This window comes from Drosophila erecta, unplaced genomic scaffold (assembly GCF_003286155.1).
Source record: "Drosophila erecta strain 14021-0224.00,06,07 unplaced genomic scaffold, DereRS2 tig00000279-arrow-arrow-pilon, whole genome shotgun sequence".
NCBI classification, from domain to species: domain Eukaryota; kingdom Metazoa; phylum Arthropoda; class Insecta; order Diptera; family Drosophilidae; genus Drosophila; species Drosophila erecta.
Genome location: NW_020825216.1, coordinates 200,963 through 226,845, shown reverse-complemented (window position 1 = coordinate 226,845; position 25,883 = coordinate 200,963). Strand labels below are relative to the sequence as shown.

Here is a 25,883-nt window from a genome sequence, read left to right as displayed (position 1 = left end):
TTCCACACTTCGTTCGCTTTTGCGCAGAAGCTACCAGATGCTCGAACCAGCACTTCAAACTTCACCATTTGGTGAGCTTTTCGGCGACTTTAGTTCAAAATAAAATGTACAGAAATTCTTCGTAATCATATATAACAAAATCCACTTTTTAAGTTGCTTAGAAGTGAGTCCTCCATATAAACGATCGTTTTTATGATCACCACTTACCGCTGATCTGGCAACGTTGACTGTACTGTTATCTCCCAAAGCTGCAGTGTGACCAACACAGTTTCCAACGCACTTGAAACTCCGCAATAAAACACACATACCATTCACATTTGTTTAGTAAAGTTGCGAAAGCGTTGTGGAGTCGTTTATTCTCATTCATTCATGTTACAAATGCACTCTTGGAGAGTTTTAGTAATAGCCTAGCGCGATCGCGGTCTTTTCTTCATATCTTCTACACTTTCTGCGGGCCTCGGCAACTGCACTCTTCGCACTTACACTTACAAGTCAATAGAAAGATATAGATTGAGAGTCGAGATGGGCAAGTAAATAACACAAGTACATGGTTCTCTATATTATATATATATATAGTATATATACACAGACATATATATATATATATATATATACTGTATACGACGAAGCGAAAATAAATGTATATTTGTATAGATTTATAATAATAGTATATGTATAGATTTGTAGCGCTGTTGCTAATAGTTTTCACATATAAAAATGTTTCCTTTGTTAGACATTTACAACATTTATATCCAAGTGGCAACTATAATACATATAAGTACATTTATGTATATCAATATATAACTCTTTAGATCTTTATATAGGCATATAACTGTACGTAGCTGTCTGTATATATATGTAGGTATCGGTATCATTATTAGCTGGGAGCGGGACCAAACGATGGTGGGACGGAGGCAGGAGAACCCGGAGTTCTAAATATGTATATATGTACTGCCCGATTCCTGATCTGCTCCGATCCCTGATATTATGTATGTGGCATGTGTGTGGGGGCTTGAAAATATAGGCTAGTAAGCTTTGATTTGATAGTGCGGCAAGGTGGCTAGAATTTGTTCGGTTACAATACTTCCGATATTTTCCATATTTTTCTCTTAGGTACGCACACTGGTACAAAAGTATGCAAGTATTTGTTTAAAGGCAGCGCGGGACTACTTGGACACACATATGTTTGTTTTTTTTAGTATAGGCTCTATGTGTACGCGTTTGTGATCTAATCGTTAATGGTGGTAATCGTGGATTAATGGGCGGCACTGATTTTGTGTTAGTTAACATTCGCTATAAGTTTACATAGGTTACACTCTTAATAAATATATTTATATATATATATATATTTAATTTACTGTTTTTAGGGCGCGGCAGGTGCTCGCTGATACATCTTTACAATATTAGAAGTCGAAAAGTGCTGGGAAAGGGGGCGTGGTTGGGGGCTAAACGGGAGCAGGAGGAGCGGGGGCGGGGCCGTGCAGGGGCTAAGTGTGAGAAAGTCTTGACTAAATGTAATGTACAGGACTACGTTGTCTACGCTTCATCGTCATCTTCATCCTCTAATCACAAGATGATATCCTACATATCTGATATCCTTGCAATGCATCGACATTGTTGTACTTTCGATAGATTTGCTTTTTTGTGCTGGCATGTTGAGCTTTTACTTTGAAATGGTTTGCCTGCTGTGCTGGGAACCGCGGGCGATAGGGACAAATGGAGAGTCTGCGAATAGTGTGACCAACGTTGCTAGTAAGGCATGGCAATTATTCATAAAAAGGACGTATCAAACGTATCTTGAAACTTTTTAAAACTGTAATACCTGCTCATTAGTCAATGAATAATACAATATTTGAATACTCTACGTAACATCGAGTTACAAGATAATACTGATACTGATAGCACTGAGGTACAGATACTCTATAAAGATTACTGGAGTATATTCATTTACACACCACAAATATGTAGGTTTTGGTAACACGAACAACACGGACTACACTGTCACTTTCTAGGGCACAGCTGAGGACATTGTGGCAATTACCCATTGATATACTTGTGACATATAGTTGGCCGCACTGAAGCATCAACCCTCCACCAACGGAGAGAGACAGATGTAGAGAGTGAGACAGAGAGAGCTGAGATGCAGACGTAGCTGTAAATTAGCCATTCGCGGGAGCGGGTGCGGGAGCGGGAGGGGGAGGAGGATTACTTTCGGAGGACTTCTGGAAGGAGGAGGAAGGATCCTTTGGTAGGGGCAGGGGCTGCGCCTACAGATCAAAATAAAACTCAACAAGCATGGCCTAAAACTGGTTGACCTTCAGCTCGTTGCCCTGCAGCTGGACTAAACGGAAGGCCTCGCGAATAGTCGGGGTCATTAGGAGCTTGAGGTTCTCCTCGGCCTCGCCGGGCAGCGAGCGCAGAAGCTCCATGGAAGCCACCACAAGCTGAGCGAGGGCAGCCCTCTTGTAGTTGGAGTCTTTGAGGATGCTGCTGGCCCGCTGCTGCTCTATTTCCGGCGAAATGGACTCCGCCTCCGAGGATTTGGCCTGTCGATTGGTGTCGAATGGGTTGCTGCGGCACTTGGGCTGAAACTCGCTGATCAAGGTGGTCATGGTCACATTCTCCTCCTCCTGCAGCTGGACGCACTTGCTGGGCGAGGTGCTGCTGCCGGATCCGGATCCGGAACCGGAGCCGGAACCAGAGCCCGTGTCTGTCATTTCGGCATCTCCGTTTCCGTTGAGGGAGATGCACATGGGCTTGGTCTGCGGATGGTGGAGCAGCTGCGGCGGCTTCTGGCGCAGCTTGCCCGAACCACTTTCGATCTCATGAAGGGCAGAGTTACTCAAGTACAGTTCACATACCAGATTCCAGGCGTCCTGCAGGCAAAACAGATATCGCACAAAATTCTCCTTCTTCTTCACTGTGGTGGTGTTCAGGCGGGAGCAGGACTCCAGAATAAAGTTCAGATCCTCCGGTCCCAGATTGTACACGACAATGTCGTTGAGGTGCGAGTCCACCAGCGCTATGTAGTAGATCATCCACGAGGAGGTCATCTGCTTGTACAGATTCGCGGCGTACTCGATGTTCGACACCTTCTGCATGAGGAACTTGAGGCCGGGTCGCGAATCAAACTCCAGGGCAGACATCAGGTACTGCTTAACGCAGCGCAGCAGGATCTCCTTGGAGCGAAAGTCCAGGTCGTAGTCGTGGCTGGGTGAAGCCGCCGAAGCGGCATAGTTGTCGAAGATGCAGGTGGACACCGCCTGGGGCACACACTTCAAACGCGACAGGAGCAGCTTGGCCACCAGCTGAAGCAACATCTGGTTGGCCAGCAGACCAACCACCAGGTTCTTGAACGGAATCCGGATCACAAAGTTATCCAGGTTCGAGTTGAAGCCATTGTTGAGCGGGTACAAGAGGAACGAGTAGCTCCGGTCGTCGGACAACTTGCACTGCGAGGCACTGGGCGTGGGAGCCTGATTCTGACCCGGTTCCCGTTGATTGTCGGACAGGAAGACCTGCTGCGCCAGCGCATATATCCTGGCCAGCTCCTCCAGGCTGCTATCCCGCCGTGCAGCCACCTTCACATTGGCGCAATCCCCGTAGAAACTATTCGACTTCTCGTGGAAGGCGAACGAGAGCTGGCGCAGCGGAGCAATTGTCACGGTGCAGGCGCGATGGATGGCGGAGCAGGCGATCATCCACTGGGACTCATTGAAGAGCATGCCGGTGGAGAGGATTACGTGCTTCAAGCAGGACACCGATATCCTAGCAATCGCCTCCTGCGACTGAGCAGCACACTCGATCAGGACCAGCAGCAGTTGCTTCAAGGCCAGCGTGGCCGAACCCGAGATCTTGGTGGGCGACTCTATAAGGTTCGATCCACCTCCTCCCACGCCGCCGCCGTTCTTCTGCTGCTCCTCGCTGGCGGAACTGGAGCTGCTGTCGTACTGCTGCGTGTAGCCACATCCCGGATCCTGTGCAGACGGCGACTGCTGCTGCTGCTGCTGCTGCTGCTCCCTTTCGATTCTTTCCGTCACGAATTTCAGCTTGGAGTACAGCAGATTATCCGCCGGATGAACTATCTGCGCCAAACGCGTCTTGGTGCCCGCTCCCAGACGCCGCTGCTCCGGCACCGATTTCTCTATGAACTCCACAACCAGATCGGTGGTCATGCAGCAGCAGTGCTTGAAGTTCTTCTCCACGAGCTGCCAGGAGGAGCCCGTTTTGTTGATGTACCGCAGCCAGTCCTGGATCATCGGCACCAGCAGGTGGTTGATGCAGTAGAAACCGAAATCGATGCCCGGGCTGGCCAGCAGGTTCTTGAACAGCTTGAAGATCGTCTGCAGGATTGGTGCCTGGTGGGAGTAGGGGCAGACGATCAGCGAGTTTGTGAGGCCATCAAGCAGCAGGAACCAAACTTTGAGCACACCCGACGGCTTGTCCATCTCGTCGATCTTGACAATGGTGTCCTTGTCGATGTGCAGGGACCTGTAGGAGATCATGTACTGCTCGTTCCGCGTCTGGAGATAATCGTTCCCGAAGTAGGTAAAGTTCTCCATCGAACTGGGTATATTCGCGTCGATGATGTGCGTGTAGGAGATGCCCTTGATCTTATACGTTGAGTGGAAGTTGGGACACTTGGGCATACTGTGCATGAAGCCCAGGATGCTGGAGCACCGCTCAAGGAAGCGAAGAGTCTCGTGCAGGAAGTCCGTGGGCCGGAAGGTGTTATCCTCCTCCTGCTGCGCAGCACTCGATCCAGTTCCTCCGGCAGCACTTCCACCGGCACAGGTATTGTTATTCCCTCCGCCGGAAATCTCCAGATAGGACAGCAAGCAGAGGATGCAATCCAATCCAGCGTTGGCGAACACCAGCGTGTTGTCCGAGTCGAGGAACACCCGGAAGATATCGATGATGTTGCTCATGTTCAGCATCCGGCTTCGAGCATTCCGAAGGGTACCAAACAGTGGTCGCCACCCGGAACGGATCTCTGTGCGGTGCGCCTCCACCACCTCGTACAGACAGGCCACGATCTGATCCTGCACATCCACATCCGTATCCATGCTCAGCAGATTCTCGAAGGGCTTCAGCAGCGCCTCGTTGAAGTGGAAGTACGGCAGCTCCGACTGCTCCACCAGAAGCGCCGTGATGATGTCGTGGATGTACTCAATCGCCCGCTTCGAGATCATCCGATCCCGGTGGCAGGCAGCCTTTGAATGAGATAAATACATTTAGGATATATTTGCTATGAACTTTGGTTATAACTGAAAGAAATATGTATGCATATAACCCTCGTTTTTGATGATAATTGATAATAAGAAATCCCAAATAGGGGCTACTCACATCCATCAGATGCGGTCCTGTGATAGCCCAAACTTTGAGCACGTGCAGCAGCGGGCGTGAGCTGCGAAACACCTTCAGCGTGACATCTCCAATGCGGTGGAGGAGCAGCGACATGGGCAGCGAGTCCAGCTTCTTCCAGCCCTTGCTGGGCCACCAGATGCGACTGCCCTTGCGCGCCACCTGGCTCTTGTACAGCTGCTCCCTGGAGGCGCGGCACAAATGCTTGAGGAACTGACACAGCGAGGGCAGACTCAGCCGTTCGGCGGCGTCCCCAAAGAGATTTTCCGCCTGGTGGGACAGGGCGCAGAGCACCTTGGAGGTATCGCTCTGACTCAGCAGCACTGTCTCATTCGTTCCGGAGTAGACCTTCAGGATGGAGGTGATGTTCGTGTTGGGGCTCTGCATCGGTGCCTGCAGGAAGCTGTACACATCCACGCTGAAAAGGAATACCAATCAGTGTATGATTGAAGAAGTACGGAGCACAGTAGCTCTTACCAGGTCTCATCATCATCGATGGGGATAGAGGAGAGATTGAGCTTATCCTGGGCATTGCCGTTGCTCAGCTTCTCGCCCGTCTCCAAGTCCCGGCGACTGCTGCCCGGCGAGGCGGAAATGGCCGGATTCTGCATGCTGAAGATCTCATGCTCCAGCTGGCTGACATGACGGCAAACGGCGAAAATGCTTGGCCAGCAGTCTGCACTGTAGCTGCCAAGATTCAGACCACCGGTGAGCACCACGTCCATGGACATGGCCTGGCTGGCGGAGATTCGCGGTCCGGAAGTCTGGCAGACGTTCGAGGCCAGCAGGTTGAGTATCTTTCCGGCCAAGTGCTGCAAATTCAAACTGTTGCTGAGCGTGGCGGCCTACAAACATGGGAATTCTGGGATAAGTATTGAACCACATATGATTCGAAAATATATTCCTTACCGAGTGCAGGCCATCCAAACACATGGCATACAGGGCCTCGCCATTCGATTTGTTCGCCTTGGCCTTCACCCGCAGTGTGCGCTTAGACAGGGCCACGAGTTTGTTGGAAGCGGAACTGGTCTGTAGATCGCCCAGGCCGGAGCTGAGCACGATGACCATCGAGTCCCAGCAGCAGGTGAGCAGGCGGCGGCACAGCTTCTTGGCCGCCTCTCGGCGCTTGTCGTGGAGCTGCTCCTCCTCCTTGTGCTTCACATTGGCCGTCTGCAGGCGCTGCCACTCCGACAGCATCTGGGTGGCACCCAGGCCGCCGGCATCACACAGCATGTCAACGAGGGCGCAGCGAGGCCCAATGCCATCCAGCTGCTGGCGGGGCATGGCCTCCAGGACATTGCAGACGGTCACCGACTGGTAGAGCTCGCACAGCCACGGCGAGGAGAGATAGACAAGGACACCCGTGTTCTGGACCGAGGTCACAAACTGCTGCTCCGACATGGGCACCAGGATGTCCTTGTGGGACATGCCCTGGGCCACCTGTTCGTAGTAGCCGGCCCGCATCAGCTGCAGGCTGAGAAGCAGCGAGGAGTAGATGGCCAGGTAGATCCCGTCCGCATTGATGGCGGTCAGGTTGTAGTCAAAGTCCGAGAAGTTCATGCTGTTCTCCTGGCAAACGGCGGAGGCGAACTCCTGCATCGCTTCGTCCAGCTCCACGCAGCTCCGCAGTCGCAGAAGTTTCGGAACCAGATCCTGCCTCAAGGCCCGGGCGAAATCCCGAGCGTGCTGCCTATCATTATCGCTATCGGTTCGTATGGGCATCACGGGCGCCTCCAGATGCGAGTATGGCCAGCGGTTCTCCACACGAGACGTTTCATCGCTGGAGCTGCTTGGATCGTCGTCTTCGGGTCCTTCTGTGTCCCCGGAACCATTGGAGGCCGCATCCTGCTCGTGCTGCGGCTCACCCTCGCTCTCCGATCCCGAGGAGGTCTCGAAGACGGTCTGCCGGAACTCCACAATGGCATCTCGGTACGGAGCCGGCAAGCGGGCCATACTCTGATACGTGAGTGGACCGGAGTAGTCCGCATCCTTGAGCAGATCGTGCCGCCCATTGACCACCTGGACGATCTGGTCGCTGATCATCGACTCGGTGAGCTCTCCGCTGCAGAGCACCTGCAGGCTGTCCAGCAGGGCCACCATGCACTCCACGCTCGCCTGTAGACTGGCCTCCGTGGCGGAGCCCACGCCGCTAGCGCCATAGGCACACTCCTCCATGGCGTCCACCAAACTGAAAAATAGTTCAATACACGTTCTGCGTTTCAAGAACTCTATAGATAACTTACAGCCGGAATAAAGCCATCTCATCGCTGCATCCTTGGGCGGTGTTTTTGTCTACGTAAAGAATCACCGCCAGGTCGATGAGACGCTCCGGGCTCTTGAAGATCTCCCTGACGCATCGAAGTGGCTCTGTGCGATTTTGGGGAGCTGGCAGCAGAAGCATTCGATGGAAAAGTGCCTCCAGCATGGGGCGCAGTGATCCGTGTGCTCCGGCAATCCGGAGTAACTGAATGGCGGTCAGATAGACGCAGCGTGCTTGCGGACCATCCAAGCCTGGGCCAGTGAAGAAGCCACGAGCCTCGTTCTCTATCATGTGTAGGGCATCCCTGAGAGAATACAGCAATTATATATATTCAAAATACGTGGTGTAAGATGTGGTAACAAATAAAAGATTGTAGCATTTACTTTGACTTTCTTTTACTCACTTGTAAGTAAACTTCTTGTCCAGGTTGATCCTTCCCGGGGATCCCAGTGCCGCCGCCAATGTGGGGCAGAACTTCTGCCAGAGAAACGAGGTGAAGTGCGGATTGGCATGTACATTCCGGGGCAGAGCGGAGCTCAGCGTGAGGATGCATTCGGTGAGGTACAGCGAGCTGTGGTTTTCGCACTTCTTGTTTGGCGAGGCATTCACGTTGGGCTCCACCAGCCGGCTGCAGAGCCACTGCATCACCGGGATAACCTCGTTGTAGACGGCGGAGGCCTGCGTCTGGGTCATCAGGCCGGCGGGTGCCGTCTTCTTGACCTCCTCGGCCTCCTCGATGAGGAAGGCGCAAAATGTGCGCAGGCACTGGGAGGCGGCGGCCAATGAGGCGGCCTTGGTGGCCCGCGAGCCCATCTCCCAGCACTCGCCGCATCTGGAGAGGATCTCGATGAGGAGGCGACCGTTGAGGGTGCATGCGGGCGAGCAGGCCATCGCCAGGAAGAGCCGCAGCACGTTGACCACCGTGTCCTCGCTGCTCGTCGTGGGCAGGATGCCGTTGGTGGCCCTCAGGAGCTGCGATGGCAGCCACACGGAGTCGTCCTCCGGCTCAAGGCCGATGTAGAAGCGTTCGTCCTTGATGACGCGCTATTTGGATGGCGAAGAATGGAAAAGCAGGATTAGTAAGGGGCGGCAGTGGACATAGTATAAAAATAGAACTGGAAAATCAAGGATAAATCGCAGGAATCTAGAACAAGTGAATGGCAATGGAATATAAATACCCAGAGCAAGTGGGCACGCAAATCCGGAATTATTGATGACCATGTTGTTAACCAGTCGTAAACAAAAGTCACATCCGACCCTTGAGGACTCCCAGCAATTAGCCTATTCCGCCCGTTGCCCACCAATGCCCCAATGGCCCACATATGTCATATGCTATAAGCCATATGCCACATGCAATCTCCCATGTCCCAAATCCCATTGTCCATGCCCCTTTTGTTTGATGACCAGTGTGTGCACATGGAATGATAAATCCGTTTTGTTCGCCGGAAGTTCCGGCCGGAAAATGTGTGTCAGTGGTTGTTATGCCCATTGTTAGTCCACAGCCCCACTACCACTTTACTGCCCCTTTCGATAATCGCCCTTTCCGGACGGTGCACTTACATGGAGGCCGTTGAGTCCCATCGTGATAAACTTGGGCCGCTTCGTGTCCAGCGCCATCTGCAGGGCGGTAAAGCAAACGGAGCGCAGCTCGTGCGACGGATCCCGGTGGATGCCATGCTGGCGGTACAGCTTATCTGCAGGGTCCACAAAATTGGGTCATTAACTAGACGGTATTAGTAACATGTACATATATGCGAAATTAACGTCTTTATCAACTAAAAATGCTGCTTTTCACAGCGCGCGCGAAAATTTAGATCCGCAGTGGGTGGCCAAGCGTCGCAATTAACGTTTATCGCCGGGGCACACAAGTATGTTACCAATGCAGGCAGTAAAATCTTTCCCGATAAGCGGACGGAAGCAACTCCCACGCTCCACCACCCGCAAATCGTTGCCTACTTTCCTGCAACTACTTTACTCCAAGGCAGCAGAACACAAAGTCCGACTTTTGCACGCAAAATAAAATATTCTGGTATGTGGGCGTTGCAATACGCTCTATGTGAAAGCTACTAAACAATACATATAAAATGAAATGCCAGCGAAATAGGTTAGTACTTTCAATATACATATAATGACCTTTTTTTAATACAAAAACTTTTAAAGTAATGAACATTAAAGTCTGCCGAAACTGAAGTGCCGCGCTGAAAAGGCGAAGGGCATTGCACAAGGAAAGTGGCAACTAACGGTAAACAACAAACATTGGCGGCAACAAAGCAGCCAAAGGGCAAGGGAAAGCGAGAAAGGAAGTGAGGAAATAGCAACACTCGCTCGTTCGCTCACCATCTCGCCCTCTCTCACTCTTTCTCACATACACCGTGCTAACTGTAAGCGGAGCTCGCACATATTGCGCGAAAGAAAAGAGCAAAAAAAACTTACCGTAAGCGATTTGCGCCGTTTGCCGCAGCGCATTGTGTTTAGTGCCCGTTGATTCCTTGATAATGAGCAAGAAGAGGTCCTCCATATTGCCCGTCTCTTTCTGGGCCTCTGTGCGTGCAGCGACTGTGGTTGTGTGCGTTGGTGTGGGCCGAAAGTCTGTCTGCTGGTGTGCGTGCGTTTAGTTCGCTGCTTCAGGCAGTTCCGCTGGCTGTGGTTGTTGCTGCGCCCTTGCACGCCATCATTGGTAGTAACAACAACAACAACTCAATTAGCGCCTAAAAAATTGGTAGTAAAATCAATACAAAGGAGGATAATAACAACACAGTAGCGGTGAAGGCTGATTGTATACATATGTTATGTTGGCGCCATATGTATGCACGCACACACACATACATATGCACTCGCACTCACACATGGCTTAAAGTTTCAATGTGGCGTTTTCGCCTCACGTCACTTTTGCACTTTTCAAACACCAACTTTCGCACACACATTGCAATTGTGCACCTTCGAAAAGTTCAAACAGTGTGTATCCGTTTTCCTTGAAAAACTTTTCCCACTTTCACACACACACACACATGCACGGGCGAACAATGCACCAGGCAATTGCATCGGTACGTCTTTTATAAACTAAATCCATATGCCAGGCGATACGCACAGCCCACCAGCACTTGCCACGGCGATTACTCATCGGAAATTACCATTTCTTGCAATGGAAGAGGTCCATGGTCTTTGCTAACGGTATCCAGCCACCACTTGTGGTTTTCCCTATGCTCTCCACAGTTATTCCGCACTTTACTTTGTTTTTTTTTGTATTTTTATTCTCCTCTTGCTTCTCCGGGGAAAAATGCGCTGCACTTGCCGTTGGATGCGACAAATGCTGTGTGACGCGAAAGGAAAGCACTTTCTCCATTTACGGCGGAGTGCGCATGGAGTACCGTTAGCTAGGCGCATGCCTGCCAGTCAGCTGTTCGATTGTAACGTTTATCGGTCAGCTGAAAGTTTGGAAAAACTAGGGCGGCAGGCGCAGTTTGAAAGATAGAGCACTACGACCCAAAGGAAAACCTGTGCAGTTGCCGCATGTGGGGATTGGGAGGACTTCACACTCCCATTTGACTTGCGGCACTAATAGTTGCCACAAAGTATGCCATGGTATTGAACACTCAAGCGAAAACAGGATTTCAGATCTTCATACGAAAATGACTTAGTTCCATGTTTTGCGAAGCTTTATTTCAATAATCTCGAAGTAAAACAACTAAAAACTAAACTGTGTACATTTCGTTATAAGCTCTTTGTATACATTTTCTTTTGCATTCACAAGTGCCTAAAAATGAACTATAAACTTTAAATGTTTATAAGAGTTGTGCGCAGCCCTGGGAAATTTTAAGCTGCAGGGCTTGTTTCGTTGATTTTTCGACTAATCAATAAACAAAAGGAGTCGCAGTTATGCAGTCGAAAGTTAAATAAGAGCTAGCAAAATGAAGACCGCCAAACAGAAGACTTTTCAAATGCTCAGTCATACCTGTCCAAATCCGTGTAAAATGCGCAAAATTAGATCCACTGGACACTCTTCACTGGGACCGTTGCCACAGGTGGTTGGTTTCCTTTTTCCAGTTCTCTCTCTTTCAATCTCTCTCTGCTCGCTTTAAATGCCATTAATTATATTTCGCATTGATTTAAATAGTTTAACTGACAGAGTAAAATTAGGAGAGAAAAAACAAAAAAAAATAATAAACAGGATTGAGTTGCGTATATCAAAAACCATTCTTTGCTCTCATGACATAGAAGACTAAAAAGTGCAAGTGCAGATTCCTATTTCGCCTACTTCACGGGCTTCGACTTCCACAGGCCGTCGTTGAGGAAATGGTACGTCTCGATGCCGATGCCTTTGTTCTTCGCCAGACTGGGGAAATGTCAAGAGAAATGGTGGTTAATGGTTTATTCAAATGTAAAAAAAAAACCTAACAGAAATATGGAAATATTGATGTCTTTTTAAACGCATTTCCATTTAGGAAGATACTTTTACATTTGAGTTAACTAATCTGGAACTCAAAGTGTGGTTTTTCAAAGCTAGCTCAAAGAATTTAGAAAGCAATAACTATTCACATTTCGACACAGAATAACACGTTACTCTAGCGACCAACTTTTAACATTAAGAAAGTATTAAACACATTTAAATGAAATTAAAGAATATAACCTGATGCTTTTAGATTAACCGCTAAGGAAGGGCACTTACATTTCCTGTGTGGATAGCGTGAGGAGTCCGATGGCCAGGGCGTGCTCCTTGCCCTCAGCCATGATGGCCACCACGGTGTCCTTGTCGGCCGGCGTCATGCAGGCGCCCGGGGAAGTGAGGCCGGGACACATGACGTTCGCTCCGCTCAGCACGAAGCGGATGGCGCCTTTGTCCACTTGCTGCATGGTCACGAAGTAGGGGAACTTGTGCAGGAGGCGCAGCGTGGGCATCCAGGGGCCATCGCGGTGCCGGAAGAACACCTGTTCGCCGGCTCCATTCAGCAGCAGTTCGATGTGATCATGGCTGGCGGAATAGAGATCGGATATGAATGGTGTTGTGTGGCGTGCTAAGTGCTGATACCATCCTACCACTTGGCGATGCGGTACGAGTCCTTCTTGGGCAGGATCAGGTCGATGTGGGACTCCAACTTGGGATATGCCTCCAGCAACTTGGCACGTATGCCTTTCTGCACCGACGACTTCAGCTGCTGAATGCTGGAAATGCTGTCCTTCTCCTCGAATCTGCACGGGGCGTAGGGCTGTGGTTAGTCTGATACTGCCATTACGCACATGCCATACGTACTTTTTGAACATTTTGCACGATTTCTTTGCGTTCTTTTTTCCTGGTCGCCGCTGCCAATCGGTCTGCAATATATGACAAGAGCTATCGGTTATCGATTTCAGCACGCGCTAAGTGTGACCAGCTCTGCGCGAAATACCAACTATCGCCATTTAGTGTGCATGCGATATATGCTATTGGCCATTTATATTCAAATATTGTAACATATTATCAGATCTAGACAGTTATTTCATATTCAACGGCACAAAATTGCCCATTTAAAGTTTTTCGGAGTATCAGCAGCCGAGTTATAAGCAGGCCCTGATCCCTGACCACTGAGGCGATAGCTAAGCGTCACTTTCAACACTGGCCGATATGGCACACTAACAAAACATTGTTGTATCAACAACATCGTGTCCGAGTCAAATTGTATATTTCCCAAATTAATTATATTTTTATAAGCGTAATCGCATGAGCTATATCGCAGGAAATGAACGCTCCAGAAGAACATAGTAAGTGGCACAGCCACGGGTAAGTGGTAATTACCCGTGACAGATGTATGATCAATAGGAATCGCATCATTCGCTCATCCGACTTTCCGCTTGCTAAATTTTCAGAGGAGACGCCTTTGGAGGTTATCCATGAGTTCATCAAGGGCGTGGATGATGGCACTTTACGCCGCGATCTGGCGGAGGACTGCATCCTGAGCTACTACAGCCGAAATGTGCGTGGCGCCAAGGCCATCACCGGATTTCTAAGGACCCAGGTGACTAGGCGCTACAGGCACGAAAATTTCGAGGAAGCAGCGCGTCTTGCGAAGGGCGACGAGATTCTGCTGCAGGCACGCTTCGGCAGATCCTTTGACGCCGAGCGACGTCGCATCTACGAGGAGAAGGCGCTCGAAGGCGCCACCACTATGCATCTGCATGCGGAGAGCGACGACGAGGAGGTAAATGAGGAGTTCTCCACATCCCTGATCACGCCACCACGTCCCTCGAGCTACAATTTGAACTCACTGAAGTATGTGGAGGCCTGTGGCCTGTTGAACAGGCGTGATGAATATGTCTACGGCGGCCTGGACATGGGCGAATCGTGCGCCGTCCACCTCACTTTGGGCTATCGGAGCACCCGGCTGCCCAGCGGTCAAGTGAGCGGCTTCGAGATCTGCCTAGTTGTATACGATCGGGGTCTGACCAGCCTCAAGCGATCCACCTTAAATGAGCCCAAATCCGCCATTTGCTATCCACGACGGCCCAATGCCCGCTATAACCCAAGCACCGATGATGAGGGCGATGCCGAGGAGGATTTACCGCCGGCAACATCGAGGCGCGGCGTCCGTCGTACTTTGTTTACAGAGGAGAACACTCAGGAAGGGGAGGATGACGATGGTGATCCCGATCCCGATCCCACTCCCATTCCCGAGGTGGAGCAGGAGCAGCCAGCACCGCAGCAGGCTGAGGCAGCTCGCGAGGCAGTCAACACCCCCGTAGACTTACCCACACCCTCGGAGACCGCAAATTGCAGTAGCTACACACCAAGGAAACGCCTACAGACCACCAATGGCAACGAAGTGCCGCCCAAGCGCACACCGGGACCGCAGCGGATGCGTTTCTAGGCCGGACAGATCATAAACTATAGTCCCTAGTTACTTTTCCAAATCTACGTAGCACAATTCTTTTTTTGGACTTCAGAGGATACCCACAAATTTCCGTAATTATTTGAAGAAGACTGATTGCACCCGTTTTGGTCCCGCGTCCAGGGACAATGCGTCGCGCTAGGCTAAACCACAATATGTATGGTATTACATAATCCCTTGTATTTATTTATGTATTAAAGTTCAATGTTAATTCAAGCCAAGCCTCTTCCTTTTCTTACACTGCTAGAAAATGGGAAGTAAAATCCAAACATGTTAGTGCATTTGACAAGCGGTTTAACTTTACCCAGCGTCAATTGTTGCGGGTTTGTGTCTCGGCTGGATCGGCTTTTCACACTGTTCCCAGTAGCTGATACCACTGATTTTGTATGGGAAAGTCCGGTGAGCTATAAAAGAGTTTCTATAAACTGCGAGTTAAATTCATTTGATAAACGGATTTAGTCTTAAGGTTCAATAGAAGATATATGAAAGCCAGATTATAGTTAATTGGTATATTTTACTGTTCCTTGATTAAAACCATTTCATTTACTTATTTCCCAGACGGCAGCTTTATAAAATTGATGCAATAAATCGTAGAATTGTTAAATCCAGGCAACTTGAGATGCCATAAATATGGGCTTCCGAAATGCCGAATGACATCAGGCCATCGATGCCCCCATGAATAATGCTGGGCATACTATATAGCCGGCTAATGCCGGCAGAGATCAGACGTGAGAGAACCTAATAAATCGTCGCTCCTGTTGTCGCCACTCTCAAGTGGGTGGGCTTATGGGGCAGGTCTATTTTCGTACCGCCGGGGGGGAAAATTGGATGGAAAATGGAATGAAAATCCATTTGATTAAAACGGCATGCCGGGGCGGAAAATCGTAAGCAGGGGATGGTGCGCTGGCTGGTTCGCATTAAGACATCAAATAGACAACAATGTGGTGGTGCTCTCTTTTTGGCCCGGCCGAAAAGCCCGAGAGCAGCTCGAATCGTTAAGCCAGCCAAGTGGAAAAGGCAGACTCCTTCCCCTCCTCCTACCCATCCTCCTCCACCTGCTCTTCCTGCTCTCTGGTGCTTGAAATTAGATTTCTGCCGTTGGTCGGCATTCGTTACGAGGTTTACGGCGGCACACGCTCCGAAATTCACCAGTCATACGATTCGCATACACTCGAGTGCGGGAAAATAAAAGTTAAGAAAATCGTGCATTAGAACTAGCGAGTAATCACACTAATATAAACTAGGTGCAGCTCAGCTCAAAGGATCAGTATTAAATAACATTTTCGATGCATGCAGCAAAAGTATGAGCAATGATAAGTCAGTTTATCCCCCTTTTTCTTCGAGTGCAAATGGAGTAGAGCCGGGTTGAGCCGGCAAATCCTTGGGTTAGCTACAGCTGATTTATGTTTAGGTGGGGAGCTCGTCGATGTTTACGAGCGGATTAAGTTTTGCCTTTCAAACAAATTCCATTCGAATTTAATGAGCCCCGAGATTACATCACCGAAAGGCAGGCGGCACTGGCAGTGGGATGCGTTTTTAATTGAAAGATGTCGCCGCGATGCAGACGCAATTTGACAGTCCATCAGGTCGTCAATCGCATATATGTTCTATAGTTTGGAGCATGGCATGGTGCCCAGCCCGCGACTCCGATCCACTTAGACGGGCGTTGTCTAATTTATGCCGCCTTGTGCTCAATTAGTTGCAACTGCGGCTGCAACTTCGGCGGCTGTTTGCCCCAGGGAGTTGGGGAATCGAGGAGGTTATCCTATACGGGCGACTTCTCCACTTACAGCGACACGACAAACCCGAAACTATTCGTCTAGCATTACACGATACTTATAGCCGCCGCTTATTTATGTCCCTGTCAACGCCTCTCAGCTGCTCCGCCTTCCCATTTCCCATTTCGAAATTCGAAATTCCCCCACATCCCACATCAAAAACATGCGAAATTCAAAAGCATGGGGCATACTTTTGGTTAATTGAAACCTGTTGTAAATCACAAATCATATTGACGTCCGCTGTCCCCCAAGCAACAGATATAGAAGCCGAAACTGCAGCAGATGTCGTCGGTTTTTCATAAAACATACAATTCGTTGGGGCAGAAAGCTCTGCAGAGGCAGCTGCTCCACGATGGGGATCTCGTTGGCATCGCTGGGATCTATGGGAAGTTTTCCCCAAACATGTCATACATACATGTGTGCAAGTGCGGGAGTGGCTTTTAATGAGCCCCTAAGTATTTCCACTGCCAGCCGATGAGTTCTAAAGATCTTTTAGGTAATGGTGGACACAAATCACAACAGATTGGAGGAACTGCCCAACCCACTTGTCCTAGCCATTCAACCCCATCTTACCAACATTCCTAGCCCATGAATAATCTCGTTTGGGAGACGAGCGCATTTCCACTTCCAGTCCATAAACTTTTCCCTCAAACTGAGTTTTAAGTCGATTTCGCTTGATTACTTCATTTTCGGGCGCACAAGGGCATTAGCAAAAAGGGAGCAACTAATGGTGAAAATATTGCCATTGCTTTTGCGACAAGTGCGCATTTGTTGCCGCACTCCCCGGCTTCTGCCCTCCACTCTATTAACGTATAGGGATATATATTTTCCCGGCTGCTCTTGTCCACTTCCGATTGTCGAGGGTGTCATTTGGTAATTGTTACAAGCTGCCGCATATTTGGACAAGCAACTCGCAGCACTCGAAAACAAACAAATCGAGAGACGAGTGGATGCGAGTGGCTGCGAGTCAATGGGCTTGGGACTGGCATGGGAACCACCCTCGACGACTGGCTACTGGCTGCCACTGGTGGTGGCTCATCGCCCATGCATCCGTCCATCCATCCACTCATTTGTAAGCGGATACGCAGGGCCCAGCATCCAGGACTCAGGACCTCCGACCCCGAGCCAACTTCGACTCCGGCAAATGTCATTAGTTTACAGTTGTCTGATTTCCATCCTCGCTGCTCGAGATGTTGTGATCGATGATGACATCTCCATCCGAGCATCTCCGACCCGAGGGCTGGTTGATAATGATGTTGATTCGGTGTTGTCGATTTCCCAACCGACTTATTTCAACATATGGCGGGATGATCCCAAGGAGATTACGTTGAGCAAATCATTGTCCACTGACAAAGGAATCGATGCGAGATCCACGTGTGTTAGTCCAGAGAAAAGGGTTCAATGATCTCTAATGGTACGCGATGTTCAGGAGAGCAAAGATCCGTTTGGAGTACTGCGTCACCCAATTAAGCAGTATTCCCCGAAAAGTCTCTAAATGAATGGCTAATTGCATTGGATGCAGCCTCTAGGCAAAACAGGAAAATTCCCAATTCCGGCGGCCAATTCCCAGACAACTAATTAATGTCAGTCGTCTGGGAATGCCCAATTCTCAGTCGAAGCGGAGTCCTCGTAACCCCAAGGACCTCGAACTGGTTCAGACCAGCCGCGTCGTAACTCAAAAAGCACTTAACCCATAAAAGTGAAATAATTCGGTGGAATAACAAACGCACTTAACAAATTACAGATGTGAAAATTTCATTTTCGGTGTCCGACCTCCACTTTCCCTGCTTTTCCTTCCGCAAGGGGGATGTTTGTGTGTTCTCCCCTCGATTCACCCACTCTGCATTCCACAAATTAGAAAATGATTAATGGACTCAACCGGTTGCACAGCACATTCCCCCCCTCCAATCCAGGAGCTGATCCACTCCGTGGTGGCGCCGTCGTGGTCACATCCTCGCCAAAGGAGCATCCTTGCCACCAGCCAAAAAACAGGAGGAACAGTGCGTCTGGCACACTTCAGCATAAAATAGCACTCGAGAGAATCGAGTGGCTGGGGACGAGTGCACTGGCAGAAATTACACAGCCTGTTGAAACGAGAAAGTGCTACAAGCCGATAACAAAATCTATGGTTATGCCAACTACTTCTTCAGTAAATCCTCAGTTCATCCGAACAGCACACATTTTTCTCTCAGTGCCTGGGCACCCTGCTGCTGGTTTTCGTCCTGCTGCCGCAGGAGTCGCGTTAAAATCACTCTTCCGTTTCGGAGGCAGAGGCTGCTGGTTCTCAATGGAAGGGGTGCACGGAAGGATGGGAGGAGGGGGCTTGAACCACCCCCGACCCACCAGGAGGGGTGTGTTTGTTGTCATTTATTGCTGTTGTCCTGGCCTCCGCCTCCGCCTTCCGGCCGCTCCAGTGTTGTGTGATTTTTTCTGGGGTCACGCTTTGCTCTTTTGATCAGTGCCACATCCACATCCACATCCACTTCCATAACCAGGACACCAGCACATCCTGGCCGTGAATCAAATTACACTTTAAATCCTTGATTTTAATCTGAAGGGGCTGACAAATGGATTTTTATGTCAATTCCTCGACAAAGGGCCAAGCAATTGAATTTCGCATTCTGACCTAACCCCAGGGGTGGTGTTTTTTCCGGTTGCACAAGGGGATTTGTATCCCCTCCCCGCAGGATGAGCGGCCTTCACCAGGATGCAGCAGGATTCCGAGGCGGAAGGAAGCAATCAGTGGGCGTTGTCACTGCGGGCGGCTTTTTAATCTCTGATTGGATTGCCGAGCTGTTGATGTTTAACATTTATGAGGTTGCGCATTTCGCGACACTTCCCAGCTCCTTTTCCTGCCCAATTAGTGACCAAGCAAATGCAGCACCTGTGTCACTTAGAAACATCACTTTTCAGCTATTTTTCCAGCTGCATCTGATTAGTTTTCAGCTTTTTATCACTCCCATATTCACTCTAATCCAAGTTAGCTAAGCGAGCGGCGCAAGCTGGAGCAGTTGGCCAAGTTAACCGGTTTGGGCCAACTCCATGCAAATCCTTGTTGGCAGGAATCTGGCAAACTTGTGGGCGCTCGATAATTAGCCATGCCTGTCACACAGCCCCAAAGCTACAGCCTCGAGTATCTGGAGAATCGGGGGATTGGGAGTGGGAATGGAAAAGGTGGGACAGTGTCATAAAAATGTATAATAACCATATTTCAATGTCGCAGCGGGACTTCATTGTTGCCATGTTAACGCTTATTTTTTGTTTACATTTCGATCATTTCCAGCGCTGCGGCTTAAAAAGCCAAAAACTTTCAAAGCAGACACACAAAAGCCAACTGAAACTGAAGCAAATAAGCGAGCTGAGTTTTTGCAGACAAAAGGAATTTCGCGGTATTTTCACGCTTGATGCAACGGCCAAGCAGAAATCGGGACTCGGAACTCGGGATAGGGATAGGGATCGGAAGATCTGAGGATCAGGAATGGTGGCTGCTCCGGTTTTGGGTTTCATTCAAAGGAAACGCTCCGTTCCCGCACTCCTCGGATTAAAATGATAACGAGACTTCGGCGACCAGCTTTTGTTTCGGGCACTGAGAAAAAGATAGACAGATAGAAAGATAGATATCCAAGTCAGGTTGCAACATAAGTTATACCCACTTGTGTGCTCAAGAGGCGTCCATTAGGCGTCACTTTACTCGATTTCTCTCAGTGTGGCAAGGGGTTTCGATGCCTATGCTCCCTCCACAATGAAGATGAATCCAAAAAACGAGGCACCTGCCTGAGCTGCGCTGCCGCCTCTCGTTCTCCCAAAAACTGTCTTCTTTCCGACTTCGATTCGGTTTTTACGCTTGAATTTCTCGGGACTGTTTCAATTTGGCCCTGAAAGGAGCATGTTTGTAATCGCGTCAAGCTCGAGAAGTGCAGTGATCTATATGAAGCGATACGATTTGGGGGACTTAAGTGACTTACGGGAACTCGAAGCCATGTTTCCCATAAGTTAACCAAATGTACATTATTTAATACAGGTAATAAGATTGTTTTGCATCATTAGGCGGAGTGCGGCGTGCGGAGAGCTCCCAAGGCGATCGCAGTTCAATTATGCCCCTTTAATGGACACTTTCGAATCTCCCGGGAACCGACCACCCATTCACCTACTCATCCATTGCCCAACGATCCAACGGTGGTCATCATCCAGCGGATCAGAGGAGCAGAACACAAAGATTTCTGAGGAGCACACAACTCGAAACACGGCGCACGAATGTTGGCCAACAACTCAATTGGGCTTAGGACTTTATGGCTTCATCTGCGACTGGCTTTATGGGGCATAATTAAAAGTTTATGGCTTACGCCGCCCATCGGTGGCTGGGATGCCGAATGCAAAGATCCCCCAATGGCGCCCGTTTCACCCATAAAATGCGGCATTAAATCTGCACGGCATTTGCCTAAGACAAAGGTGATCGGCTGGCACTGTGACTAAGGACTGATATAAAGATTATCTTTATGGATCGCGTTGCCGTTTAGTTTAATTCGCCTCGATCCAATCCGATCAACGATCACTGCTCCACAGGTGGCTCTTCGCTACACAGGGGCAAATCTAAATCATTACCATATTGTGAATTGGAGTGTGTTCTTTCGTTATGCTAAATTCCATTTCTAAAACGTTTACTACTTGTTGATGGGCAGCACATGCGCTCTCATTTTCGCTCAGTGTAGGAACATTTTCGGTTGTGTTGTGAGTAATAAAATCTGCATAAATCATCGCCGGATGGCATTGGACTCATTCGATCGCTTTGGTTTTCGGTGGTTCTCTGGGCTGTGACCTCTCTGGGTTCGGCATGGGCATCTTCCGGGGGATTGGGCTGTGGGGCTGGCTAATGAGGGCGTTGCCAATATGTCAATTTGATCGCCCCGCAATAAACGCATTTCGTTCCGCTCAAGCCAACCGACTTCTTAACCATTTACCATATAAATGATAAATGAGATGCGCGTGCCCCAAAAGCCGATCTTCATCTTCAAGCCGGGGTCATCGCTGGCTACCTGTATTTGTAGTTGCGCTCCGCTCCATTCCAGTCCAGTTCGAGGCGAGTCCACCAGGTGCTATTTTGATGCATGGCCCACCATCAATTAGGGGCGCAATTGATTTTCGCCGTCTCGAATTGATGGACGCCTATTTGTTTGGGTTCAACGCTGCTCTCGGTGAGATCTCAAACATATCTCATATCTCATATTCCGTATGGCAGAACTCAGATCGCCGATCCCCGATCTCCGATCTCAGATCTCTTGATGGATAAGGCGCATTAGGGCTGCCCTGACATAATGGCCTTTTCCAGATGACACGCCCCGGGACAGGAGTTGCTTCTTTCCGATCTGCGATGATCCTATCTTGCATCCCATGGCATCCCATCTGCAACTCCATTCGCTCTTTCTCTATTTTCGCAGATCTTTTTGCGCCCCATTCATCAGCGCATTTCCGCTTTTAATTATTGCCACGTCGCATTTGCCGCTGGAATGACATGCAACCAAATTGCCGGCGATAAATTTTGCGCACATTTCAGCACAAGAGTCCAGGGAAAATTGCAGCAAAATAAAAGTAGCGTGAAAAACACAAGCGGCACGCATGCCAGTTTAAAACTGAGTATAAAGAGTATGCACACACTTCCAATTGACTGAATATAATTTCTTAATTATCAGCACACAAATGTAGAAGAATGTGCATTCTTGATTATGCGCTTAAACATTTTCAAAACGATTTGTTATAAGGACACAATCTTTTTTGACCCACTGTCTGCCATTGGGAAACGCAATTTTCTGGATTGAGTTGCGCGGATTGCCAATTACATGCAACTTAACATAATTATTTGTCACCAGGCGGCGCACAAAAAAATAAATAAATAATCTTTGCCGGGCGAGAGCGAGAGGGCCGGCCGGTGCGAGCGAGAGGCAAGAGCGCACTGGAATGCTGGCAGCAATTGGCGCGCCAACAAATTGCTGGAATAATTACGCACACACTTACAGATTGATTCGTCGACGAGGACAAAAAGGCCTTTGGAAAATACAAAAAAACACCAGCAAATAAGAGACAACTAAAAAACCTCGACGAGGTGCAGAGTGAGCGATCCGAGAAGCTGCTGCTGTGCAGATGTGGCAGCAACCCATTGATGAACGTGAGGTGTCAAGCAAATTGACTGCCAAGCTTATCGCGCCGTCCAAAGGCGGGGATGGCGCATTTGGCAGTGGGAACGGTGCATATGCGTGGGCTAGGTATATCGATTTCGCCTATCGGATTCCAGTCGGTCATTTTCCCACATGGGAAGTAATAGTAACTGCAAGAAGTAAGAAGTGCGAGATAGAGGATATTAGAAAACAAAAAACTATTCAAATGCATAAGTTGGTGAATACTACGCTGCTGATTCAGTTAAGCCCCTTGAGAAGACGCCGCTGGACGGCCGTGCAAGGAATTCGCCGTTTACGTGAATTGCGCTCAAATTACAAGTGGCAGTAAAAAAGGCCAAGGAATACCCGAGAGACACGCGGACTGAAAATAGCTGCAGCGCACTGAAAATGCAAGGCAAATTAAAATTGCTCGCAAATCGACAGACAGAGCCGGGCCAACAGGATCTTTAATGTTCGAGTATTATCTGTCCATAACGGACCACATCTTTATTTACACAGAAAACAAAAAGAGCAACAACTTCAAGTTGGTGTTTCTTTGCCATCATTTGTTACCCCTTTCGATGTCGCATTTGCGCATTTCCTCATTTTCTCCTTTCGCGCCCATTCAGCTCGTTAGGCGATAAGTTTATGCGGCATTAAATTTTATGCGGCCATAAAACAAACAAATACGCCCGCTACACTAAGGCAAATATTACGGCAACTGAACACGATAAAACATCGAAAACACAACAGGAACAGGCCATAACAATAGCCGGCAAATGGAATGTGCCACGGGAATGGAGTGGGAGTTGCATTGCGACCACTTTCGACGGGAACAGGAGCAGAACCCAGAAAAGGAACACTTTCAGGGGCAAAAGGAAGCCAACCGACTGCGACTGCGCGTGCTCGGCATTCAGGGCGTATACATAATGTGGAGTGGAGGTGGTGGGGTTAGTGGGGGAGGGGCGGTAAACATGTTGCTTTACGCCCTTGGACAACTCAACTTGGTCCATTGACAATGGCCATTGGCCAAATATGGCCATCAATTGTGGCATTGTTTGAAGATCGAAAGAGTATCGTTGAGCCTCTAGAAAGCTAAAAAATAGGGTAATTAATATGTCAATTAATAACAAGCGTAGCTCTGTTTCGATCAGTGTATTAGCACAACAGCTGATGTCGTGATTATGCGTCGTAATTCGAGTCCAATGTCGATTAATATTTATGGAAACTGCACAAGCGAACGGCACGCATTTCCACAGGGACTTTCGAGTCGGGCCGGAAAATGCAATCCCACCTCTGGCAGAATTACAGTATTCGCTCCCTATCTGCTATCTAATCGCGTGTCAAATCGCGGGGAGTTTCTCACTTTTTGACATCGTTTTGATGGTAACCCAAAACCAAAGTTCGCCATCGCGATAAGGCCGGGAAACCGGATGAAAGGCAGGAGATCCCCTCGAAGGAGGGACGCGGAACCCATGGCTATACCATGATTAACAAGCCCGATAGGCCGTGTTCGCTGCTTTGTGGCCCAAACAATAACGTTGCCACTGGAATTTGCCACTTTTGCGCCCTCCCTGCCATTGTTGGCCCCTCTTTTCTTACCGTGTATATGTTTGCGCTGCCACAGCTGTTCCAATAAGCAGTAATAATGCATCAGCGATCACCGAACAATAGGGCACATAATGGTTATCTGCTCTGTGGATTAGCCCACGAATTTTCCATCTTCCCGCCGCTTATCCTGATCCCAACGAAACTGGTAAGATGTCCTAAAACGAATTCCATATTTTTAGTTATCCCTTTGCGCTGAACTGCCGCAATTAGTCGCCACACACTTTATGTAAATTTCGAGCTGGTGGAAAGGTGTACGCATGTCCTTGCCGCAGGATTCTAGTATCTGCCAGCTGCAGAAGAACTGAGCAACTGAGCCAGAAACCACAAGACCCACACAACAGGAGCCATAAAAATGCAGCCATGCCCAAGGAGGACAGCAAACGATGTGGCAAGTTAATTCCCCAATGCTCATAATCCAATAGATTGATGGGGCGTACGCGTATCCACCTCTCCGGTATTTATGGGCGTGGCCGTGTTTTTATTTAATGAACGCGACAAACATTCGACATTCGTGCGCTCCTCGAACGATGATTTATGCGGCTGTTCATTAGGTTCATTAAAAGTGAAAGGATGTCTGATCGCTCGATCGGCAGGTGGCTATGTGGATGTGGACGTGGTCGATCCTCGATGATCTCGACTCGTTCTGGGCGTTTATTTGTTTGTTTGTTTATTTGTTTGCCTTTGCGCCCCGAAATGAGCCGTAACTAATAAATGTTTACGACTCTTTTCTTCCATTCCCGAAGATTTCCAGCGCTGCGGATCGGGGACAAGTGGGGAGCTGCAGCGGAGACCACAAGTGTAACCGAACAGCCCAAATGAGCACAATAAAAATCATTTCGAGCCGCATTAAAATGACACATTGTGGGCCCCAAGCGCTTGTATTTCATTCCATTCCTAATTACACTGCCCAAACAAAAGTTTCCCAAAGGGGGCGTTCCCAAGCTGAAAATAAGAAGTTGTAGTTTATGCCTATTATTGGATATTCTGAACTGTAATCAAAGAAGTGACTTACACACTTGGCCAGTACTTTGGGGTATTTTCTTCAAGTGCACCTGCCTCGACTGCCTTCGGGTCAGCAACTCTGGGCCGGGCGCCACTCAATGGGTTAGCGGCAGGTCAGCGGCGTCTTCGCCGCCGGACAACCCGCAGCGCCCGAGGAACAACAAAAACCACACCACGCCACACACACAAGAAGGCACAACTGACTCAGGAAACCAAAAATAAAGGGAACTGAGAAAACAGCAGCCGTAACGAGCTGACAAAGGCCAGAAAGTGAAAAAGGTGGAAATTGCTTGGACAACGCATCGATAACACGCGTAGCTCATTGTTCGCGCACAATTGATGCGGTCACAACAGCCGCACAAAGGCATTATGCAGGTTTCACACTGAGAGCTGTGCTTGTAGGTTATTTATTTCAACTGCGAGAATTGTACGAATCTATTATGTTGTAGTTGCAACTCGGCCAAAATAAGCCGCACAATGAAAACAGACACTGTGTTGAGCACATTTTGAAAAATGGATTTTTTTCCAACTTTTTGCATTTTGCGAAATATGGTCAAAATTTTGCGAAAAATGGTCAAAATTTAAAGATTCCAGTTTGGAATGTCAATCGATTGGGATTTAAGTAACGAGCTCAACGAAGTATGACATTCCATATTTGGACCACTATTTCAAGTGTTCTGACCAAAATGGTGATTATTTTTGATACAAAAAACCTGGGAATCGATTTTTGTCAAAAGTGCAATATTTACGAATGGTTTTTTCTGTATAACTTGGCCAAAAATGGTCGCACAGATAAAGTAATTACCGTTTTGTGCTCCTAATTACCAATACTAAACATCCCTATCACTTTTTGACCGAG

General features: G+C 48.8%; 3 protein-coding genes and 2 long non-coding RNA genes across 5 annotated transcripts; 1 reads left to right on the top strand and 4 right to left on the bottom strand.

The window, feature by feature from the left end:
* Positions 1–628: 628 nt before the first annotated feature.
* LOC6551172 (brefeldin A-inhibited guanine nucleotide-exchange protein 3) lies at positions 629–11,037 on the bottom strand. The gene is made up of 9 exons (XM_001977011.3): positions 10,756–11,037; positions 10,058–10,332; positions 9,185–9,318; positions 8,028–8,668; positions 7,608–7,928; positions 6,274–7,552; positions 5,842–6,209; positions 5,347–5,782; positions 629–5,213 (listed from the first exon to the last, which is right to left on the bottom strand). The coding sequence occupies exons 2-9, from the start codon at positions 10,140–10,142 to the stop codon at positions 2,301–2,303; spliced, it is 6,177 nt and encodes a 2,058-aa protein (XP_001977047.1). The 5' UTR covers positions 10,143–10,332; positions 10,756–11,037; the 3' UTR covers positions 629–2,300.
* A 757-nt stretch (positions 11,038–11,794) lies between these two features.
* LOC6551171 (malignant T-cell-amplified sequence 1 homolog) lies at positions 11,795–12,990 on the bottom strand. Its single transcript, XM_001977010.3, has 4 exons — positions 12,873–12,990; positions 12,659–12,811; positions 12,291–12,593; positions 11,795–11,957 (listed from the first exon to the last, which is right to left on the bottom strand). The coding sequence occupies exons 1-4, from the start codon at positions 12,881–12,883 to the stop codon at positions 11,876–11,878; spliced, it is 549 nt and encodes a 182-aa protein (XP_001977046.1). The 5' UTR covers positions 12,884–12,990; the 3' UTR covers positions 11,795–11,875.
* A 229-nt stretch (positions 12,991–13,219) lies between these two features.
* LOC6550431 (cell cycle negative regulator roughex) lies at positions 13,220–14,545 on the top strand. Its single transcript, XM_026982938.1, has 2 exons — positions 13,220–13,360; positions 13,466–14,545. The coding sequence occupies exons 1-2, from the start codon at positions 13,339–13,341 to the stop codon at positions 14,461–14,463; spliced, it is 1,020 nt and encodes a 339-aa protein (XP_026838739.1). The 5' UTR covers positions 13,220–13,338; the 3' UTR covers positions 14,464–14,545.
* A 4,937-nt stretch (positions 14,546–19,482) lies between these two features.
* Positions 19,483–22,496, bottom strand: LOC113564635. The gene is made up of 3 exons (XR_003408162.1): positions 22,272–22,496; positions 19,916–20,137; positions 19,483–19,848 (listed from the first exon to the last, which is right to left on the bottom strand). It is a non-coding gene; the product is annotated as an uncharacterized LOC113564635 (long non-coding RNA).
* Positions 22,497–24,472: 1,976 nt separating this feature from the next.
* LOC113564636 lies at positions 24,473–25,361 on the bottom strand. The gene is made up of 2 exons (XR_003408163.1): positions 25,035–25,361; positions 24,473–24,964 (listed from the first exon to the last, which is right to left on the bottom strand). It is a non-coding gene; the product is annotated as an uncharacterized LOC113564636 (long non-coding RNA).
* Positions 25,362–25,883: the final 522 nt, after the last annotated feature.